The sequence below is a fragment of the Eptatretus burgeri genome, chromosome 14, assembly GCF_056783735.1.
Source record: "Eptatretus burgeri isolate ZD-2024b chromosome 14, Ebu_testis_v1, whole genome shotgun sequence".
Lineage (NCBI taxonomy): Eukaryota > Metazoa > Chordata > Myxini > Myxiniformes > Myxinidae > Eptatretus > Eptatretus burgeri.
Genome location: NC_140974.1, coordinates 45,055,585 through 45,076,035, shown reverse-complemented (window position 1 = coordinate 45,076,035; position 20,451 = coordinate 45,055,585). Strand labels below are relative to the sequence as shown.

Here is a 20,451-nt window from a genome sequence, read left to right as displayed (position 1 = left end):
ATTAGCCCTTTATTGGAGAAAAAAAAAAGATCACCTCATCTCCTAAAGGTAGTAACAAGGACAAATGTGTCCAAGAGCAGCATCATAAAGGTTTTGTCTTCACAAGAAGAACAAGAACAAGAACAAAGAAGAACGCGGAGCTCTCTTAGAGCCAGCATTCACAACGCGACGCAGCTAAAAATATAACAAGAAACATTGTATATAAAGAAATTCGATAAATCACATTGTGAACACTGGATATATTGACGTCCGAACGAACCCTCACTTTCGAAACTTCGCGCAGAACGCGGGTTTGGCGAGTTATTATTAATAATTCAATAATACAAGTTGTCCGAAAGACTATTTTGAAGGATCTTGTTTTGGATGAAACATTCATTACAGAAAGTCGAAACATCCGCATTTTTATCACAACAACAATAACAACAACTTCCGATATTTCGTCACGTGCCTTGATGGAGCCAATAGCGCGACCCGTCATGGAGGCTCCTCCTTCATGACGAGAAAATAGTGTATTTACAAAATTACAACACATTAAATGGAATAATCTTTAAATAGCAACGTGAACTTTTCGAAACTTTAAAGCAAATGTCAGAATATATTGAAAAGTTCATGATAGACGCTCTCAAAAGGAACCCTCAATGCGAGGATGTGTCCAGGTGTTTAGTATTAAAGGAAATCCGGATCCTGTATATAACAAGAGCCGCTTCCTAAAGGTTTTGTAAGAAGAAGAAGAAGAAGAAGAAGAAGAAGAAGAAGAAGAAGAAGAAGAAGAAGAAGAAGAAGAAGAAGAAGAAGAAGGCTCTCTTAGAGCCAGCATTCCCAATGCGGTGGTAACTGTTAGCCAATAAAATGAATCTTGCCAGCTGATGTAGACAGACATTAGCCTTTGCGGGGGCAAGTATTCCATCACACATTTTTCTCAAGTCTGGTCACCCTGCTTGATGCATCAGTGTAGGACGTATGCTTCAGACTACTGTGGCATAGCTTTTCTCGACCACCAAGCTCCAATGATATCTCTTAACAACAGATTCATTTTTATGGACTCATGTTTCACATTTGTTCTCTGTAGCAAAATCATACACCACAGTGTAAACAAATCTGATCAACAGTTTGGTACTGATACAAAATAATAATCATTCACCAATTTAAAAACAATACCACAGGGCTTAATCAATTTCAACAAGTTACAGGAGTGACCATTAAAAGACAAAATAAAGATAGATTCATCAGCTGTAAATCTTTGAAGAGGAACAAGTGCACAAGTACAGCGGTGTGTGAACTCACATCAGGTTTAACATATTCCTGCTCCAACTGCGATCGCTGGATCTCTGCAGTTTCCTGCTGCCGTCTCATGGCCACAGCCGATTCTCGCTCTACCTGAATCACTCTCTCCTTTGCTTCTAGCAGTGCCCGCTGGTGTTTCTGCTCTGCCTCGGAGAATCGATCCATCTCACTCTGGGAGAGAGAGGAAAATAAAATGAAATAATTCAGTCGTCTGGATTAAAAGTAAATAATAACAATATTGTTATGGATATGGACTGGGGGTCAATTGGAAATAGATTAGAGTGGTCATTTTGTAGTACACTTAGTTATGTGTATTGTCATCCTTTAATTATCAGGGCAAGGTGAGAGGTGGTATAAAGAATGGTGACTCATCAACCTACCCCTGATGTTCATATCAAACAATCACCTTCCACTTCTGGTATATTCTTCGAACCACCCCATTGTAAATTAGTCCAAACATGCTCTTGTTCTTCCTTCTGTGGCCCAATGGGTGTACGCCATGCATGGCAGCAAGACAATGACCATTTGTCGCACGATGGGGCAATCAGTGTAGGGCATTAAGAAGAGCACCAAATATAATAAGATAAGCAAGAGCGTTTCCATGTCTCTGTCTCTAATGGGGTGAGTTCCATCCTGCTCACTCTCAACCACCCCACTGGAGCAGCAGCGCGTATTTGTTGTAACTGTTCCTCCTCCTCCCGCCAAACTTGGAGTCCATGGCGGGGCTTTATGGGATTCCCTGGTACTGTCCCAGGAGAACAAGCACGCACAAAAGCAAGCGAGGAGCTGGGAATTGCTGGTCGATCACCCTGGACCGCATGCACAAGCACCAGGCTCACACAGCAAGGTTCTCCTTTCTTGTATCCTGCCCTTTCTCCGAGTGAAAGAATGTAAACCATAGCCACAAGTTTGTTGTTGGTATTGTGGGTAGGAAAGGGGAATAATTATTAGCCCCTGTTGGACTTAGTCCGAAACTGGAACTAAAGATTTGGTCTCGATTTTCGTGTCCATCTGTGCGTGCGTGCGTCCGCAACCATATCTCGGACATGTATGGACCGGTTTTATTCGTACTTTGCACAAGGACAACACATGATGCAATACATATGCACATCATTTTGGTTCACGATGCAATCAAAGATGGCCGACTGACGGCCATTTTAGTTGTAAAAAAAACCCCCCGATGTTGAACACGTCCTCAACCATTTCTCAGCTATGCATTGACCGATGTTGTTCAAACTTGGTACACAGATAAATGAACGATGGCTTATATATGCATGTCGTCTTCTTTTTTTTTTGAGATCAGATCCAAGATGGCCGACTGGCGGCCATTTTGTTACTTAAAAGTGTCCTCAGACATTTCTCGGACATGCGTTTACCGATCTTGTTTAAACTTGGCACGCAGATAATGAATGATGACATATATGCACGTCATTGTTTTACGAGATAAGTGCCAAGCTGGCCGACTGGTGGCAATTTTGTTCCTTAAAAGTGTCCCGAACCATTTCTCGGACATGCATGGTGCCATTTTGTTCAAACTTGACAAATGTCAGAAATGATCTTGTACCTCACATGACCACTCAAGTCAGTTGCGCAGACACATAACTCTTGTAAATATGGGGTAGTCCTTTCACTCCGTACAGCAAAATTACAAAAACCTCAGGGGAGATGAAATGTTGTCTTTTTCTCGTTTATTCTTGCTTGCTGCCATGTGTCATGTTCCTCTCCTCCTGTTCATTATTGGAATAAACATTATTGTTGCACACCCAGTGTAGCCATCAAGGAACGGGATTTTATTGCATTTTATAGTGAATGGCATTACAACCCATTTGGTGGGAAAATTGGGTCCACGCTTTAAATCGCTGAACGCTGATTACATCTATTACATCCGCTCGGTAAACTTGATTGCACTTCAGCCGTGGTAGTTGTGTCGTTAGACACCATTTCGCCATTCAATTGACTGGGTGGCAGGATTTTTTAATCTCCCCCCCCCAATCCTCACTTGCACCCTCCCACCCCTCCTTGCTGGTCAGTGGGTTAGTCTCTGAAGACCCTCGACCGCAACAATATTTTAAGAATTTTTTTTTTTTAAGCGTTTTTAAAATTAAAATAACAGCATCCTCTCCATTTCATCAATGTCTGATTTAATGGAAGGAAAGTAGCTCAAAACATGTTTCACAGTCGAGAGAAAAGATAAGGAGATTAAAAATGCACACAAATATATCCCTTAATCTGTAATCACCTGCAGCTGCTCATCCTTCTCTACAAGCAGGGCCTGCAGTCTCTTCCTCTCTCGTTGCTCTCCATTACCCTTCATATCCACAAAGTAAAGGCCAAAACAAAGACAACAACATCAACAATGCAAATAACATGGTGCAGCACCCCTTCAGAGGGGTTCTTTTGCTATGACTAGCAACATGATGTAACCTTTGACAGTTAGCAATATCATGTTCTATTACAGGCCAGACACACATCCTACTCTGGTTTGTCACAAATTTCAGACACTGTGGTCAAGTGATGGATGTCTTTGGGATCTTCTGTGTGAGGAGCCACCAACAGCTCTCATTGGCAAGTTTCTTTATGCAGGTAAAGCACAGCAAAGGCACGACAGTACAGTTCTTTAGCAAACAGGAAGATCACAGTAACACTGTTTCTGGTACACGCTGGAGTGCATCCTGCCACACAAACCGATGGATTATTGCATGCTCGAGTGTATTCCTCCACACGGTATATTTTCCCAACCCCTTTCCTGTTGACTGACATAATGCCAAGTGAGATAGCGATGCATTTTCATTTCAAAATTACTGCTGGAATTTGGTTGAGCCTCCTTATAGATGGGCAACCCAAGATTGCATTCTCTAATATATAGTTAATCCACACTCCAAGGCAATAACGGTTCACTCGCTACTCACATTTGGCATATTCCCAGGTATATCCTAAGGTTGCTGATGTATACATTTGGATTAAAAAGAGGGACTAACTTGTGTCCTTGATCTGTTTCATCGCAAGGTTAATCATTACAACAGTGAAACAATAACATGAACTGCAAATACATCAAGGCTGACCTCACTTTCCTTTGCAACACTTCTTTCCAGTTATCAAAGACATAACTATCTTATGTCGCACAACCCACAGGAAGCCGAATGAAGGAGTATTCAACCAACAAGACAGAAAAGCCGTCAGTAACATGGATTTTGGGAGCAAGAAAGTACTGATGTGTGAGCTAACGAACAAGTATAGTTGGAGCAAGTCCTACTTTTCCCTTTTTTTGTAGCTCTTCAAGATTTTTCTCCAAGGCTGTAATGTGTCGATCTTTGTCCTGCAAGCGACGCTCAAACGTTGCTTCTGTAGTACCACGCACAGCTTCCAGCATTTTTATAGTCTCTTCCATGTGTTGCAATTGGTGTTCCTTATCTTGCAGTGCATCATTCAGGTCCTGCATGGTCGCAATCACCACCCCACCACCGCAACAAACAAGATCATCACAAACCAAAACCAGTAACTACCATTAGGTTTGCACGGTATTAAAATTGCACACTCATTTTAATATTGATATCTTTGGTGTGTGCGTGTGTGTGCGTGTGCATTTTGCCTACACGGATGGTCTCCTTGGTCGATATGAAAATCTCATTCAGTCGCTGCAAGTCGTTCTCCTTCTCTTGCAGAAGTGTCTGCAAGCGAGACACCTCTCCTCCGCTAGGTCCAACACTAGGGATCTCCTACAGGTGGCAAAATAAAGAAAATTAAAGAGGAGAAGTATCTGGATTTTAGGTTTGATCATCTCACCCAACTTCTCTCAAGCCCACATCTTCCCAAAGCAAAACAGTGCATTTCTTCAAAGAAAACATCATTTTACATAAGACTATGTATGTCGTTGAAGGCAGACAACACAATCAGCCAATCCTTACATCAGTGACTGAATCTTTGAGAAGGTGTTGGAGGGAACACAAGGTGTCTGCACTCTGTTTTTCATTGTCTTTTGCAGAATTCACAATCGAAAGGCATTCCTGCGGTAGAAAAAGAAAATAATGGAAATCTTCTACAAACACCAATTCAAAAAAAAAAAAATACATGGTGGAGTCGTGGTGGTGTACAAGTGTAACAAATAACCACCATTGTGTATATGTGCTGTCAGCCATGCCTTGGTGGGATGGGGCAAGATATCCATGAGGCCATAGGGTCTGATCCATATGACTGTCAAACAGTATTCTCCCCTCTTTTTAGTCCCCTACTGGTTGTCAGTCCGGCTGGAGACAGATTTTGGGTTCCATCTGTCCGTCCAAAAGTCCAACCGGAGCCTCTACTCGGAAATGACCCAATGCATTTCTTTCAGATTCAGCACGTGCTTGCATGCAATAATATCTGGGCACGTGTCCACCTTGGGTTATTTATTTTACATACACTTTACTATTTGTACTCGCGCTATTGTGCGTATTTAAGACGTACAATACTCACCTCGAGGAAAGACACCAAATGCTTTCGTGAAAACCCAGATCCATGAACTAACCAGAGACCAAAATGCAACACCAAAAATGTGAAAGTAAAACTGCCAGTTTTTCCGAACTACCGAACAAAACAATTGCTGGTTGTTTCCAGTCTGAAGTAACTTCGCACGAGTTTTATGCTCTTGGAGGCTGTTCATGACATTTTTAGCAGTCACTTCTCTTCGAGACTTGAACCCAGCCGTTTAAAAAAAAAAAAAAAAAATGAATTATTTTCAGAATGACAAAAATATACATACATGCATACATAGAATTTCCTTGAGGGGGGTTTGTGGGGGGAGGTGGGGGGGATAGCTCAAAACCTTGCCCAGATTCTGATATTCAGACACCCAAAATTTGGGGTTTCTATGTTCTATGGTTCAGCCATGAAAGAATAACATACAAACACATAAACAAACCCACAAACAAACTAGAATGGCACTCGGTAGAGAGCATACCTCCACCAGGATGAAAAGTTTCTATCTTGTATCCCTCCGACAGGCTAGATCTGGATCCGGACCTGAACCAAAATCAAATTGGCTTGTTCTTGTCGCCTATCCAACACGTCCACAACTTGTTGAAATATCATGTTATGACATTTTTGGCCCCATCTCTCAATGCTGAAGAATCACTTTTAAAAATATTTTTCAATTGTCGTATCCAGATACGGATCTCCACGAAAATCGAATTAATTATTCCTTGTCACACACCCGACCTGACCATCTATTGTCGTCTAAATCCGTCCATCATTTTTTGAGATATCATGTTTATATATCGTTTTTAGCCATATCACTCAAAAGTCCTTTAAAAATTATAGCATCTGGATCTGGATTTTCACCAAAATCTAATCATTTTGTATTTTGTCCTGTTGCTCACTCGCTCGCTCGCGCACGCACGCACGCACGCACGCACGCACACACTCCACCAAATTTCATCTGAATCTGTAAGCAGGATATCTCAAAAACTTGTGCACAGACAGTTCACAGCAACCCCCACTCTTTTATGACAGGAGTGCGGGACAGTGTTTCGGGGGTGGTGCTGAGGTGTTGTACACCAAACGGCAGTCTCCTCAAGTTAACCTGAGGCGGTCACTTCGGGTGGTTGCCTGGAATCTCATATCCCTAGGAAAGGATGATCTCCTGTCTCCGTTATCATCTGAGCTCAAGCGTTTGAACATCGGTATTGCAGCCTCTGAGGTTCGGAGACCGGATAGTGGCGAGATCATGGCAGGTGGTTACACCTACTCTTGGTCTGATTGCTCTGATGGTTTCAATGCCCAAGGAGTTGCTGTAGCTGTGTCCAATAAGCTGACTCCAATGATAATTGAGGTAACACCGGTCAACGAGCGTATTATGAGACAAAGGATTCATCACTCCTTGGGTGTCATTTCCCTGGTCTCTGTATATGCTCTAACTGAGGTGAGTAATCTCACCATGAAGGAAACATTGTATGCCATGCTCGAGTCTGTGATTGATCAGTGCCCCAGGAGAGATACTCTTCTCGTCTTCGGGAATTTCAATGCCGACTGGAGCTGATGGGGATGGTTGTGAGACACGTGTTGGTCCCCTTGGGTCTGGAACTGTGAACCAGAATTGCACTAAGTTCCTTGACTTTGCAAGAAGTCATGGACTTCTGGTGGCCGGTTCACGGTTTCAGCATCCACAAGCTTATCGCTCGACTTGGTATAAAAACATGGCGGTGTGGCAAAGGAGATTGACCATGTGCTCGTTGATGGTTGCTGGAGAATGATCCAGAACTGCAGGGTCTACCGGAGTACTCAGTTCCTCAATAATGACTACAGGCTTGTGGTAGGAACAAGGAAGTAGCAGCTTAAATCCAGGAGAATGGTACCATCCCAGCCTAAGCTGGATGTTGGAAAGTTCAATGATGAGAGGGTAGCTGAGGAGTTTGCAAACAGACTGGGTGGGGATTTTGGGGGTTCAGGGTGCTTTGGAGACTCCTGAAGCGTTGTGGAGCGCCCTCAAGACCACCATCCGTGATGTTGCCGGTGGATGTCTTGGAACTCACCGGAGGGAGAAGAAGAATTTTGTCTCTCAAGGAACACTGGATACCATTGACCAAGTCACAGAGCCAAGCTGAATGGCAGAGCTGAGCTGTTCAGGGCACTGAGGCGTAAAACTGTACGTGCTCCAAGGGTGGACAAGGAGGCCTATGTGCGCGGAATTTATGATGGTGTAGACTGTAGAGCATCACCTGTGGTTAAGTGATTCTCATTTCAGGTTTCCAGCTTGTTCACCATTTTGAGTCAGAGCCGTGTTGCACCGGATGTGCGAGTGAGACCGTTTCTGGCCCCAGGAGCCTGACAGGGCATGGGTTGGGCCGCTGTGGCTCAGTAGAGAAGCCTGATTCGGGTCACAGCACGTCAATTCAGGTCGTCACCCCACCCTTCACCCAAAGCTTATAAAAGGCGGATCGCGGAGCCGCTCGCCCTCTTCTTCTCTGGTTGTCTTGGCTTTGTGTTGGCTGCTCCTCAATGCCTCTGCCCTTCACTGGCTCTTCACTTGCGGTTGGTGTGCGACTGACATGTGCTTATTCCTGAGGACCAGTGTGGAGCGCACGTTGCCACGAGCCCCGGCAAAGTGACTAAGTCGGAGATAACGTGCCAACTCTCGAGATGGGAACACTCAAGCAGAGCGTCCCACGGAGGTACACGCTACACTAGCAGACCTATCCACGACTAGGTTAGGGATCTGTCGCCTCACGCATCTTCTCTCCTCTCTGTTTCTTCCCCTCCATCTCATCCCCTTTGGATACACAACAGAGCATCATTACTGACTCACAATCACATTTTCCTCTGGCATGATACTGCAGCCCCCCCACCTCCTCCATGTTGCACTTCACCATAGCTCCCACTCCTACACCTTAGACACTCGTATTTCTCCCCCCTACCTCCCCCTAAACATACTGGGTTGTGTTGGTTGGCCGACCACACCAGGTATTGCGAAGCCGTTTATCCTCATCTGCTCTCTTTCTTTCTGGCCATCTAATCTTCCGTGTGTGTGTGTGTGTGTGTGTGTGTGTGTGTGTGTGTGTGTGTGTGTGTGTGTGTGTGTGTGTGTGTGTGTGATGGCGCCTGTCATAGCATAAATTAAGATTGTAGAAGTTCTCACGGGATAAGTCTGCTCTGTGTCTGCTTTTGTAAATTGCTTGCCCTTTTGCCGCACCCCACAGATTCCTTGCTGTAAATAACAATAAACCCAATTTACTGTGCCACATACCTTTCCTCGCGTGATTGTAAATAAATACTTTGTATAGAAATGTTCCCAGATCGTTTTCGTCTTTTCCTTCATTGGTCCAGCATGGTTCGTATTCTAGCCTCGTCTAGTCGGTACGTTTTTCTAACCGGTACATCCTTGGGCAGTTACGCTTGGCTGCATCTGATCCGGTAAGGTGATCCGGTTTGAACAAGGCACACCGAGGGCATATACCCCGGTAATTAGATAACGTGACCATTAGGTAAACGGTATTTATTATATGGAGGACCCCAAGTCACGTGGTCGAGTTATTGGCGTTCACGGTCGATTAGCGACCCGCCGTGTCACGAAGTTATTCGTGTGCGATGGCCTGTGATTCCGGAGAGTCTGGTGGGAACCCGAAGTCGCATCCCCCCCTCGTGGTGATTGGACCCCCGGGTCTGCAACAATATATTTAGCATAGATCGCCTCGCTATGCACGCCTCACAACACATCACTAAAGTGGGACAAACAACGCCACATTGTTATAAAAACAAATCACCGCCATGTTATGTTAAAAACACACCTCACCGCCACGTTACGTTAAAAACACCTCACCGCCCCGTTATGTTAAAAACACTTCACCACCACATAACCTCCATGTTAGTAAAAACACCTCACCACACGTTGCTATAGAGACGGGCTTGTTTTAACTGAGGATAAGTACGTGAGTTGCTGTGTTGTGATTTACACCAAGCAGAATTCAAACATTTATTTTGCAAATTTATTTCTTCCATGGATATGCCTGTGAGTGGGGGGGGGGGGGGGGCTGCGAATACAACAAGAAAAAAAAATTCAAATACGTGAAGCAAAGGGCTGCGAGTGTAAAACCAGGTTACATTTTATGAACCACAAATTTGTGTGTGTGTGTGTGTAACATATATTATATATATATATATATATATATACATATATATATATACATATATATATATATACATACATATATATATATACATATATATATATACATATATATATATATATATATATATACATATATATATATATATATATATATATATATATATATATAAAACATATATATATACATATATATATACATATATATATATATAAATAACATATATATATATACATATATATATATATACATACACATATATATATATATATATATATATATATACATATATATATATATATATATATATATATATATATATATATATATACATATATATATATATATATATATATATATATATATATATATATATATATATATATATATATACATACACACATGTATACAGACGTATTGTTGCGAGCCGGGGGTCCGGCGGAGAGAACAACCACTAGGTGGGGAAAGTACGTCAATTCCCACCAGACTCCCCGGAATTGTAGGCAGTGGCTCACGGATAATTCTGTGACACGGCGGGCGCTTAACCGTCCGTGGATGCCAATACCTCAACCGGGTGGTGTAGGATTCTCCTGTCTCGAAACAAGTTACCTAATTAACCACGCGGTTTTGACTACCGGGGAACCACACCCTCGGTACGCCTTGTCCGAACCGGATCACTCTACCAACAACCGACTACCATTCCGGATCGGATGCAGTCGAGCGGCACTGCCCAGGACGTACCGGCTAGAAGGAACGGATTATCGGGAATAAAGACCCGGCTAAACTCAGATCCGAACCATGCTGGACCAATGGAGGAAAGGACAAAGATGAGCTGGGAACATTTCTGCAATTATATATTTAGAATAAAGCAAGGAAAAGCATGTGGCACAGGATAAAGGTTTATTCGGTATATTACGCAGGGGAAGGTGAGAGGTGTGGTGCGGCAATTTACAAGTAACTTACAAAAGCGGTCACAGTGCAGACTTGATGTGAGAATAATAAAAGCAACAATCACAACAATAAAGGATCTTACAGACTTATCAAACAGACAGGTGCCAACACTCTCAGACAAAATAAACCCAATGAAAAGAAAAGGGGACCTTTTGCAGCCAGGAAGGGAGGGAGTTGAGGTCACAGTTTTTGGTACCTAATCGTTTTGAGGGAAGGGATGCTCCGTGGTGCGGCACCCGACAAAAGCTGTGCAGTTTGGTCCACAGCCGCACGTGTGGCAATCGTGTCTGGTGGAGTCCAAGAGGCGATAGATGAGCAGTAGGCAGGACCAGATTAGAGGCTTGGTCGAGGTCCTTCGCATCCACCAACTCCAACGTCTCCCTTTCAAAAACCAACCACGACCTTTCAAATCCAACGACAACCTTCCCTTGCATCCAACTCAACTCTGAGGATTGTCCCGTACTTTATAGATCACGGAGTTCGGGGTGGAGCCATGGCGAAGCTGACGTCATTGGCCGTCCCGATTGGACCGGGCCTTCATGAGGTCCACCTTTCGGGACGGGGTTTCGGCCAGACACTGGTAAGGCCCGCCCACACCACCATGTCTGGGTTTGCGAAGGTGAATGGTGGCGCAGCTACTATAACGAACCTCGGGATTCTGCCTCAGAAAACGAGTCTCTGTGGACAGCGGGTAGACGGTGCAAGCGCTTGTCCAGCCCAAAGTGCCCTTTGGGATTTGGGCTCAGGAGATGAGACGAGACGGTAGCAAGCGAGGTGAAGGTACCATGGATCAAATAAAAGGGGAAATAAAATAAAAGGGGAAAAACGATATATTAATCCTAACTATAGCCCATCGCAACACACTCCCTCGTCTTCCCACTAGACAAAAGGTAGGGACCTAACTACACGTATATTAATGAAATAACTGACTCGGGACAACTGTATGTTGTATGCATACGTTTCTGAGAACCGTAACAATATATACAGTGGGGAGAACAAGTATTTGATACACTGCCGATTTTGCAGGTTTTCCACTTACAAAGCACGTATAGGTCTGTAATTTTTATCATAGGTACACTTCAACTGTGAATGACAGAATCTAAAACAAAAATCCTGAAAATCACATTGTATGATTTTTAAATAATTAATTTGCATTTTATTGCATGAAATAAGTATTTGATACATCAGAAAAACAGAACTTAATATTTGGAACAGAAACCATTGTTTGCAATTACAGAGATCAGACGTTTCCTGTAGTTCTTAACCAGATTTGCACAGACTGCAGCAGGGATTTGGCCCACTCCTCCATACAGATATTCTCCAGATCCTTCAGGTTTCGGGGCTGTCGCTGAGCAACACAGACTTTCAGCTCCCTACAAAGATTTTCTATTGGGTTCAGGTCTGGAGACTGGCGAGGCCACTCCAGGACCTTGAGATGCTTCTTACGGAGCCACTCCTTAGTTGCCCTGGCTGTGTGTTTCGGGTCGTTGTCATGCTGGAAGACCCAGCCACGCCCCATCTTCAATGCTCTTGTTGAGGGAAGGAGGTTGTTGGCCAAGATCTCGCGATACATGGCCCCATCCATCCTCCCTCAATACGGTGCAGTCGTCCTGTCCCCTTTGCAGAAAAGCATCCCCAAAGAATTATGTTTCCACCTCCATGCTTCATGGTTGGGATGGTGTTCTTGGGGTTGTACTCATCCTTCTTCTTCCTCCAAACACGGTGAGTGGAGTTTAAACCAAAAAGCTCCATTTTGGTCTCATCAGATCACATGACCTTCTCCCATTCCTCCTCTGGATCATCCAGATGGTCATTGGCAAACTTCAGACAGGCCTGGACATGCGCTGAGCAGAGGGACCTTGCGTGTGCTGCAGGATTTTAATCCATGACGGCGTAGTGCGTTACTTATGGTTTTCTTTGATACTGTGTCCCAGCTCTCTTCAGGTCATTGACGAGGTCCTGCTGTGTAGTTCTGGTTTGATCCCTCACCTTTCTCATGATCATTGAGGCTCCACGAGGTGAGATCTTGCATGGAGCCCCAGACCGAGGGAGATTGACTGTTATCTTGAACTTCTTCCATTTTCAAATAATTGCACTGAGAGTTGTTGCCTTCTCACCAAGCTGCTTGCCTATTGTCCTGTAGCCCATCGCAGCCTTCTGCAAGTCTACAATTTTGTCCCTGATGTCCTTGGACAGCTCTCTGGTCTTGCCCATTGTGGAGAGGTTGGAGTCTGATTGATTGAGTGTGGACAGCTGTCTTTTCTACAGATAACGAGTTCAAACAGGTGCAATTAATACAGGTAATGAGTGGAGAATGGGAGGGCTTCTTAAAGACAAAACTAACAGGTCTGTGAGAGCCGGAATTCTTACTGGTTGGTGGGTGATCAAATACTTATTTCATGCAATAAAATGCAAATTAATTATTTAAAAATCATACAATGTGATTTTCAGGATTTTTGTTTTACATTCCGTCTTTCACAGTTGAAGTGTACCTGTGATAAAAATTACAGACCTCTACGTGCTTTGTAAGTGGGAAAACCTGCAAAATCAGCAGTGTATCAAATACTTGTTCTCCCCACTGTATATATATATATATATATATATATATATATATATATATATATATATATATATATATATATATATATATATATATATATATGTATATTTATGTGTATATGTATATATATATATATATATATATATATATATATATATATATATATATATATATATATATATATTATCTTCTTCTTCTTCTTCTTTCGGCTGCTCCCGTTAGGGGTCACCACAGCGGATCATCCGTATGATCCGCATAGTGATTTGGCACATGTTTTACGCCGGATGCCCTTCCTGACGCAACCCTGGTCGCCTCTTACGACACAGGGATATGGTACACCTATATATATATATATATATATATATATATATATATATATACATATATATATATATATATATATATATATATATATATATATTCTCGACTTGCATAAGGGTTCCATTCCTGGGATTCTAACACAATTCGAATTGCATCGAGTAAAATCTGAAAAAAAACAAAGACTTGTACTGTTAATTGAACAATTACATATACAGGACTAACACATACTTTAAGTCCTCTTGTTGACTCGCTCACATGAGGGGGACTTGCAGGATGAAGATGTAGAAGGAGTTGGAGTAGTGGAGGTTGAAGGCTCAGGAATTGGAGAGTGTATAAGGTTTACGAACCTTCTTAACGAAGAGATGGATGGTGGACTGAGTGTCTGCCCGCTTCATCTAATCATAAATTATTTTGTAGCACAAGAGGCCATCTTGGAGGTTCAGCCAAGTCCAGCATGCAAATAACTTTGGAGGTTCGACAATGGCTGCTTCATCCAAGCTCTCCTCTGCAGCAGCCTTCTCAGCCTCCAACTCCATGATATCATTCAAGAGCTCCTCCACGTGGCTCTCAAAGAATATGTCAACTTCATTGACCTCCACCTCCAGCCTGGGCAAAAGAAGCAGAAGTAGTATTCCTGATAAGTTGCAATCACCGCTTGATCCATCGCCTGCAACAGGGAGGTGGTGTTTGACAGCATATACACCACCCGGATGTCTAGATGAAAGTCAGCAATAAATTTTGGATGCCCAGGTGCATTATGGAGGAGAAGCAATATTTTAAAGGGAATTGCTTTCTCTCGCCAATGCTCCTTCAATTGCAGAAGCAGGTGGTGCCAGAACCAGTCCTCAAATATGGCAAGGGTAACCCATGCCTTTTTGTTCGACACCCATCCCACGTGAAGAGAACCTTTTCTGATGCCCTTGAAGGCCCGCAGATTTTTGGCATAGTAGACTAAGAGAAGCTTTAAGTTAAAAAATATACATTTATTTATTTTTAAATTTTTTCATTTGGTGCTTACGTAAAGTCTCGTTTATGTATGTCGAATGTATGCAACTTGAGGACTGCCTGGATATACATACATACGCAAATACACACTTTATAGAGCTTTGGCGTTGCTAAAGCAGTTTCTTGGAAAGGGTTATACTGGGTCTGGGTGGTTTGCCATTGCCTTCCAAGCATTGTTTGTCAGTGCACTATCCTTTTAAACGCTGAGCCTCGAGCAAGGAAGCAGCACATATAATTTTTAAAGCATTTGGTATGATTTGGCTGGTGTTTGAACCACCGACCTTTCAAACTCAGAGTGTACACTCTAACCATTATGCCACAAAGTGTGGTAAATATTATACAAAGATAGCCACGTCTGTCTCATCTATGCACTCCGAAACCAAATTAAATGAAATGCATTCAATGCATCATGGCCATGCCTTGTTTTGGTTTATTGTTCCGCCCGACTGCAAACCCACCTCCTGGTTAGTGAAGCAGTAAAACAGAGGTGATGTTCTCGTGTGGAAGATGGACATTCCATCCATCCATCGGGATCATACTCTGTGCAGAGCGTTGGTGCTGCCTAAGCAGTCTCCTTGGCTATTGGGCACAATCCTGGATGGGTCACCCCTCCGACACAGGATACCACAAAGCTGGCACTTATTTTGCCGACCTCGGAAGGACGACAGGCAGAGTCAACCCCACCCGGTATTAATTGAACAGCCGAGTGGGATTTGAACTCAGGATCCTAGGATTCCAAGCACACCACCCGAACCATTAAGCCAACACCAGGCATAAGATGGACATTACTGTTCACAGATCACGCAGCTTCAGCTGATATGGGACGTGAATTGTGTGTTTACCAAGCAAGGATGATTAACACAGTATTAAGCAGACTAGGCTGCACACTCAGGGGTAAACGATTATGTGGTGTGTCGTCCTGATGAGCTCTAACAACGGCGAAACCAGATTCAGCGATTCCATGATCCTTTACCTGTGACCTTAAATCCTCGGAATTTAACATAGACTTGAGTGTGCGCTGCTGAAGCTATGCAGGCAGGAAGCGAAGCGGTACACATGCGCTCATGGTGTTTAACGGCGTGAATGTATTTATCAGATCGGAAGGGCCTCGTTTTGGTTAATGTGAATATAATCGTGTAAGTGACGAGGTCCTTGGGTTTGAGTCCCAGGTTCAGTCAGAATTTTTTCCACACCAGCAAAACATATGAATTTATTCCTGTTTATTGAAAAATGCGTTTCTGTTGTTTTGCGAGATGTCCCGTTAACGGAAGCATTCCGAGCCGAAGGTCCAGAGGCCTCTGTAAAATGACCAAAATTATGTCAAATTCACCATACTGCATTCAGAATTACTACTGCCATTTACAATCTCCCAAGATTCACCCAATTGATAACCAAAACTGGCAGTGGGTCACAAGCATGAAGGCAAAAGGCAGGAAAACCTTCCTTTTAGTTAAAATGTTTATTATGAAATAAATATGGGGGGGGGTAAGGAAGGACATGACGAGCAATAAATGACGGAACAAACCAGGTGCTCGATAGACACAGATATGGATGGAAGGGAGGAAAATGCAATCTTATGAACATAAGGTATAACCTGCCAATAGTGCCAACAATACCAGATTCAGCCACAAAGGGAGAAGGTGAGGACTTGAGGTTGGCACGAACTTGTGTCTTGCTCCGTCACGACACATGCAGGCTGGTGTGGCACAAGTCATAGTGCGGCTTGGTGAGGGATAGCGATGAGGAAGGTGGCCAAGCAGAGGGAGGGATGTTGTTCTCGCCAAGGTCAAACATCAACGGATGCACTCATGTGCAGCCATGGATGGCATTTTCCTCCTCTGGGGTCGCCTTCATGGGCAGCGGATCAAGTTATTGGCCACCCACTGCCTGCGAGTGGCAACATCTTGCGGGGCCTTCTGCCTTGCAGGGTAGCCCTATGTAGAAATATTCCACCCTCAGCCAGGACCCCATAGCTTACTATGCTGCCCTGGCCCACACTGTCTGCAGGCCAAACAGGACTTTAATGAGGCACCAGCTTTAAATACATGAAGCACATTGTGTGCCTTTTGCACCCAAGTAATCACCTATACAGGAGGCATTGCATCATACAATCTCACCCTATTCTGCTCTATTGTTTACAATCACTGCCCCATCAGTGCACATATTACATGTGACTGACTTCTGCCAAATCCCTAATATGAGAGTAATTCTAACCTTCTTGAACATAGTCCGTACTGTTCTTACTACAATCGCCATGCGGACCCCCCCCCCCCCCCGTGTTTTGTGTGCGTGCTTGCATGTGCAACCATATATCAGACAAAAACAACACATAATGGTAGACATATGCACATCATTTTGTTTCGCGATGCGATGAAAGATGGCCGACTGGCAGCCATTTTAGTTGTTTAAAAAAACAAAACCAAAAGAAATAAAAGAAACCCCGGTGTCGAACACGTCCTCAAACATTTCTCGGACATGCATACACTGATCTTGTTCAAACTTGGCACACACAAAATGAATGAAGGCTTACATGAGCACGCAATTTTTTTTCGACATCAGATCCAAGATCGCCAACTGGTGGCCAGTTTCTTACCGACACGTTTCTCCAACCATTTCTCAGACATGCATGGTCCGATTTTGCTCAAACTTGGCACAAGCACAGTACATGATGGCATATATGTGCCCCTCACTTTATTTTACAATCTGATCAAAGATGGCTGACTGTAGACTGGCGGCCATTTTAATTATACGTAAATATGGACCAACCTTTTAAGCCCGTACAGCTAAATTACTAAAACAATGGGGGCTGTGACATTTTATGTTTTTTTTTTTTACTTATTATTAAAATTCTTATCAAATCATTAGCATAGGAACATTCCTTTCCTGCCATTGGAAGAGTGACGTGAAGCTGTTCGCAAAGGCGGGGGAAAAGCCCACACTCGGCTCAAATGAGCCAATCACTGGTCGGCTATCTGTGTCCATGCCCCAAAGCTGCTGCAACGTTCTCCATGGAGGGCGGTTTAAAACAATGCAGGTCTTCTTCTTCTTCTTTCGGCTGCTCCCGTTAGGGGTCGCCACAGCGGATCATCCGTATGATCCGCATAGTGATTTGGCACATGTTTTACACTGGATGCCCTTCCTGACGCAACCCTGGTCGCCTCTTACGACACAGGGATATGGTACACCTATTTTAACCGGGGTATACACCGGCCCAGTACACTGGTACTCACTTTCCCGACCTCGGAAGGATGACAGGCTGAGTCAACCCCCTGGTGTATTAATTCAGTGGCCGAACGGGGCTTGAACTCGGGACCTTTTGGATCCCAAGCCGCTGCCCTCACCACTGCGCCAACACCAGGCTGGTTTAAAACAATGCATGTATGCAACAATATTTATAACAAACATGCGTCCACTGGATACTTGCATTCAACAGATGGAATCATAGCAAGTATCGTACTTCACCCATCATCCCTCTCCTCAAGCAATGAGAAAAACAGGCTTACCAATAGCAACATTTCTCTCTGAGACAATCGTTGTGCAATGTTCTCCTTTTCTTCATGCATTTCATCAGATTCTCTTTGAAGTACCTGCAACACCACCAGGCTTCTTGCATCAAAACAAATTACCAATTTCTCCATCATAATTTGCAGGTCATACCTTAGCATAGGGTTGGAATCCAAACCATACCTCGTTACTGGATTTTGCATCTTTCAGTTGGTGCTTCAATTCCTGCAACTCATTCTGTGCTTGCTGAACCTCTTGCTCCAGTTGCTCTGAGACCTACCGCATGAAGGGATTAATAACACTCGTCAAAACAAGTGTGGAATGAACAACAACAACAACAACAACATTTGATTTCTCACTAATCATTACTTCTGTCCCAAAAATCCCATGTTCACTTTATGGAATGATTAGGTATGACAAACATTTTCAGGGATTAAAGAAAGAAAACATTTGAATAATATAATAATACCATTCCTTTTGTGCCGTAAAGACGCAAAGGGCTGCCGAGGCAGTTGCATTGGCAAGTACAGTCCTGGACGGGTCGCCACTCCGCAGGTTATCCCGAATAGTTATTACCCCAGGACACTGGTACTCATTTCGCCCACCTCGGAAGGATTACAGCTGAGTCAACCCTACCTGGTGTTCATTAAACGGCGAACAGGGGTTTGAACTCAGGACCCTAAGGTCCCATGCCAGCCACCTTAACCGCTATGTCAACACCAGGCTTAAGGAAACATTGTACTCTCACCTTTTAAAAATGAAATAAAATTATTTGAAGACTTCCCAGGTACAGAGCTGGTTCTATACTTTTGAGAAATATAAATATGGTATATTTTGTGTGCCTACTATGCGAATCCTTCAGAACAGATAAGGACCCCATTACATAGTGTTATTACAATGTATATTTCCAAGTATATACACGATCCAATGCTGTGTTCAAAGAAAGCGTTGGTTTTGTTGTTCGTCAACGGTAACAAATGCAGATACAAACACCTCCCCAAGCAACATACCTCATTTTCTCTGCAGACCTTTAGTTCTGGTTTAGGCTCTTGCGTCAAGTCACGCTGGATGCGTGGAATGGGCACAGCAAGTCTTCTTTTGGCACCACCACTCATAGTTTGACGTCCTGCTCGTGGGGTTGGAATCTTTGACTTCGGTGTACTCGGCACAGGACGTGATGCAATGGCCATTACCTCATTGAAAACATCTCGAACAACTGGATAGGCTGGTGTGATAGGGGACAAAGGGGACCAGTGCTGCAAGGGTGAACGCATTGCTTCAGAGATAACACTCACGCTGTCTATGGCATCACCAGTCTCATCCTTCTCAGTGATGGGCAAGTCCGAAATATTGCTCAGTGATGCCATGGAGTTGCTAAGAAAGAGGTTGGTAGGTCTGTTTAATCGATGTCGGCTCAACAATGAACCATACACAGCTTTTGCACTTTGACAGTCATCATTAATGTCACCACCAACAACACTACTACCTCCACCTCCCAAGCTGACGTGACTCAGTGTACGCCGGGTCGGTGGCATCCCAATCTGGTGGCTTATGCGGGGTACACGGCACACAGCCTCATAGCGCGCATCTGATACACGCAGATTGCCCACACTCTGACTTTTTCGTAACGCCTCACCGGCGCACCTCTTAATTTGTCGAACTGGCGTTTTGCAATTTCTAACAGTACTAAGAACAGTTCCACCAGTACCACGTTCAGACCAGCACTCGTATTCTGAGAAAGCTGCATCTTCATTCAGAGCTGCCCAATAGTGGTCAGGTTGAAATGCATTTTGGTTAGAATGTGTAGGAGCACTCGGTTGCAATGAGTGAGAGAGAGTGCCTGGATTTTGTCGCTCAAACTGAAAAAGCAAGCAACGTGATAAGCTGTCCCTCTCCAAAGCAAGTCGCTGCATGCGCTGCACAGACAACGCCTTCACACGCCCCATCACCGAATCGTAGTTGTATACCTGCTCAAGCACAAACGCGCACTTGTTGCAAACAAACTCTCCACTGCCGTCCCTTGGCAGCTGTCGCCCGAGCAAATGTGACAACACCACATCCAAACTAGGTCGACTCGGGGTGCCACCACGTTTAAACAACCAGCGGCGTCTCTGGCGACGGAGCTCACATCCACACACACGGCAAACATCTTCAGCCATGCTCGATCAACAACTGTTCATGCACCAGGATTCGGCACGAAAATAGAATCACCGCCCACTTATAGACGAC

General features: G+C 43.8%; 1 protein-coding gene across 6 annotated transcripts in view; it reads right to left on the bottom strand.

The window, feature by feature from the left end:
• Positions 1–20,451, bottom strand: part of LOC147013072 (uncharacterized) — a 31,489-nt gene that overhangs the window by 4,279 nt on the left and 6,759 nt on the right. For all 6 annotated transcript variants that reach the window (XM_085854593.1, XM_085854595.1, XM_085854591.1 and 3 more), the window contains exons 3-10: positions 19,233–20,451; positions 18,406–18,498; positions 18,222–18,305; positions 5,190–5,288; positions 4,878–5,000; positions 4,538–4,717; positions 3,524–3,592; positions 1,285–1,455 (exon numbers count right to left, since the gene is read on the bottom strand). The exon at positions 19,233–20,451 is cut by the window's right edge and continues 102 nt beyond it. In XM_085854593.1, coding sequence (XP_085710719.1) covers positions 1,285–1,455; positions 3,524–3,592; positions 4,538–4,717; positions 4,878–5,000; positions 5,190–5,288; positions 18,222–18,305; positions 18,406–18,498; positions 19,233–20,381 — 1,968 coding nt within the window. In that variant the 5' untranslated portion in view covers positions 20,382–20,451. The remainder of the gene's footprint in view (positions 1–1,284; positions 1,456–3,523; positions 3,593–4,537; positions 4,718–4,877; positions 5,001–5,189; positions 5,289–18,221; positions 18,306–18,405; positions 18,499–19,232) is intronic.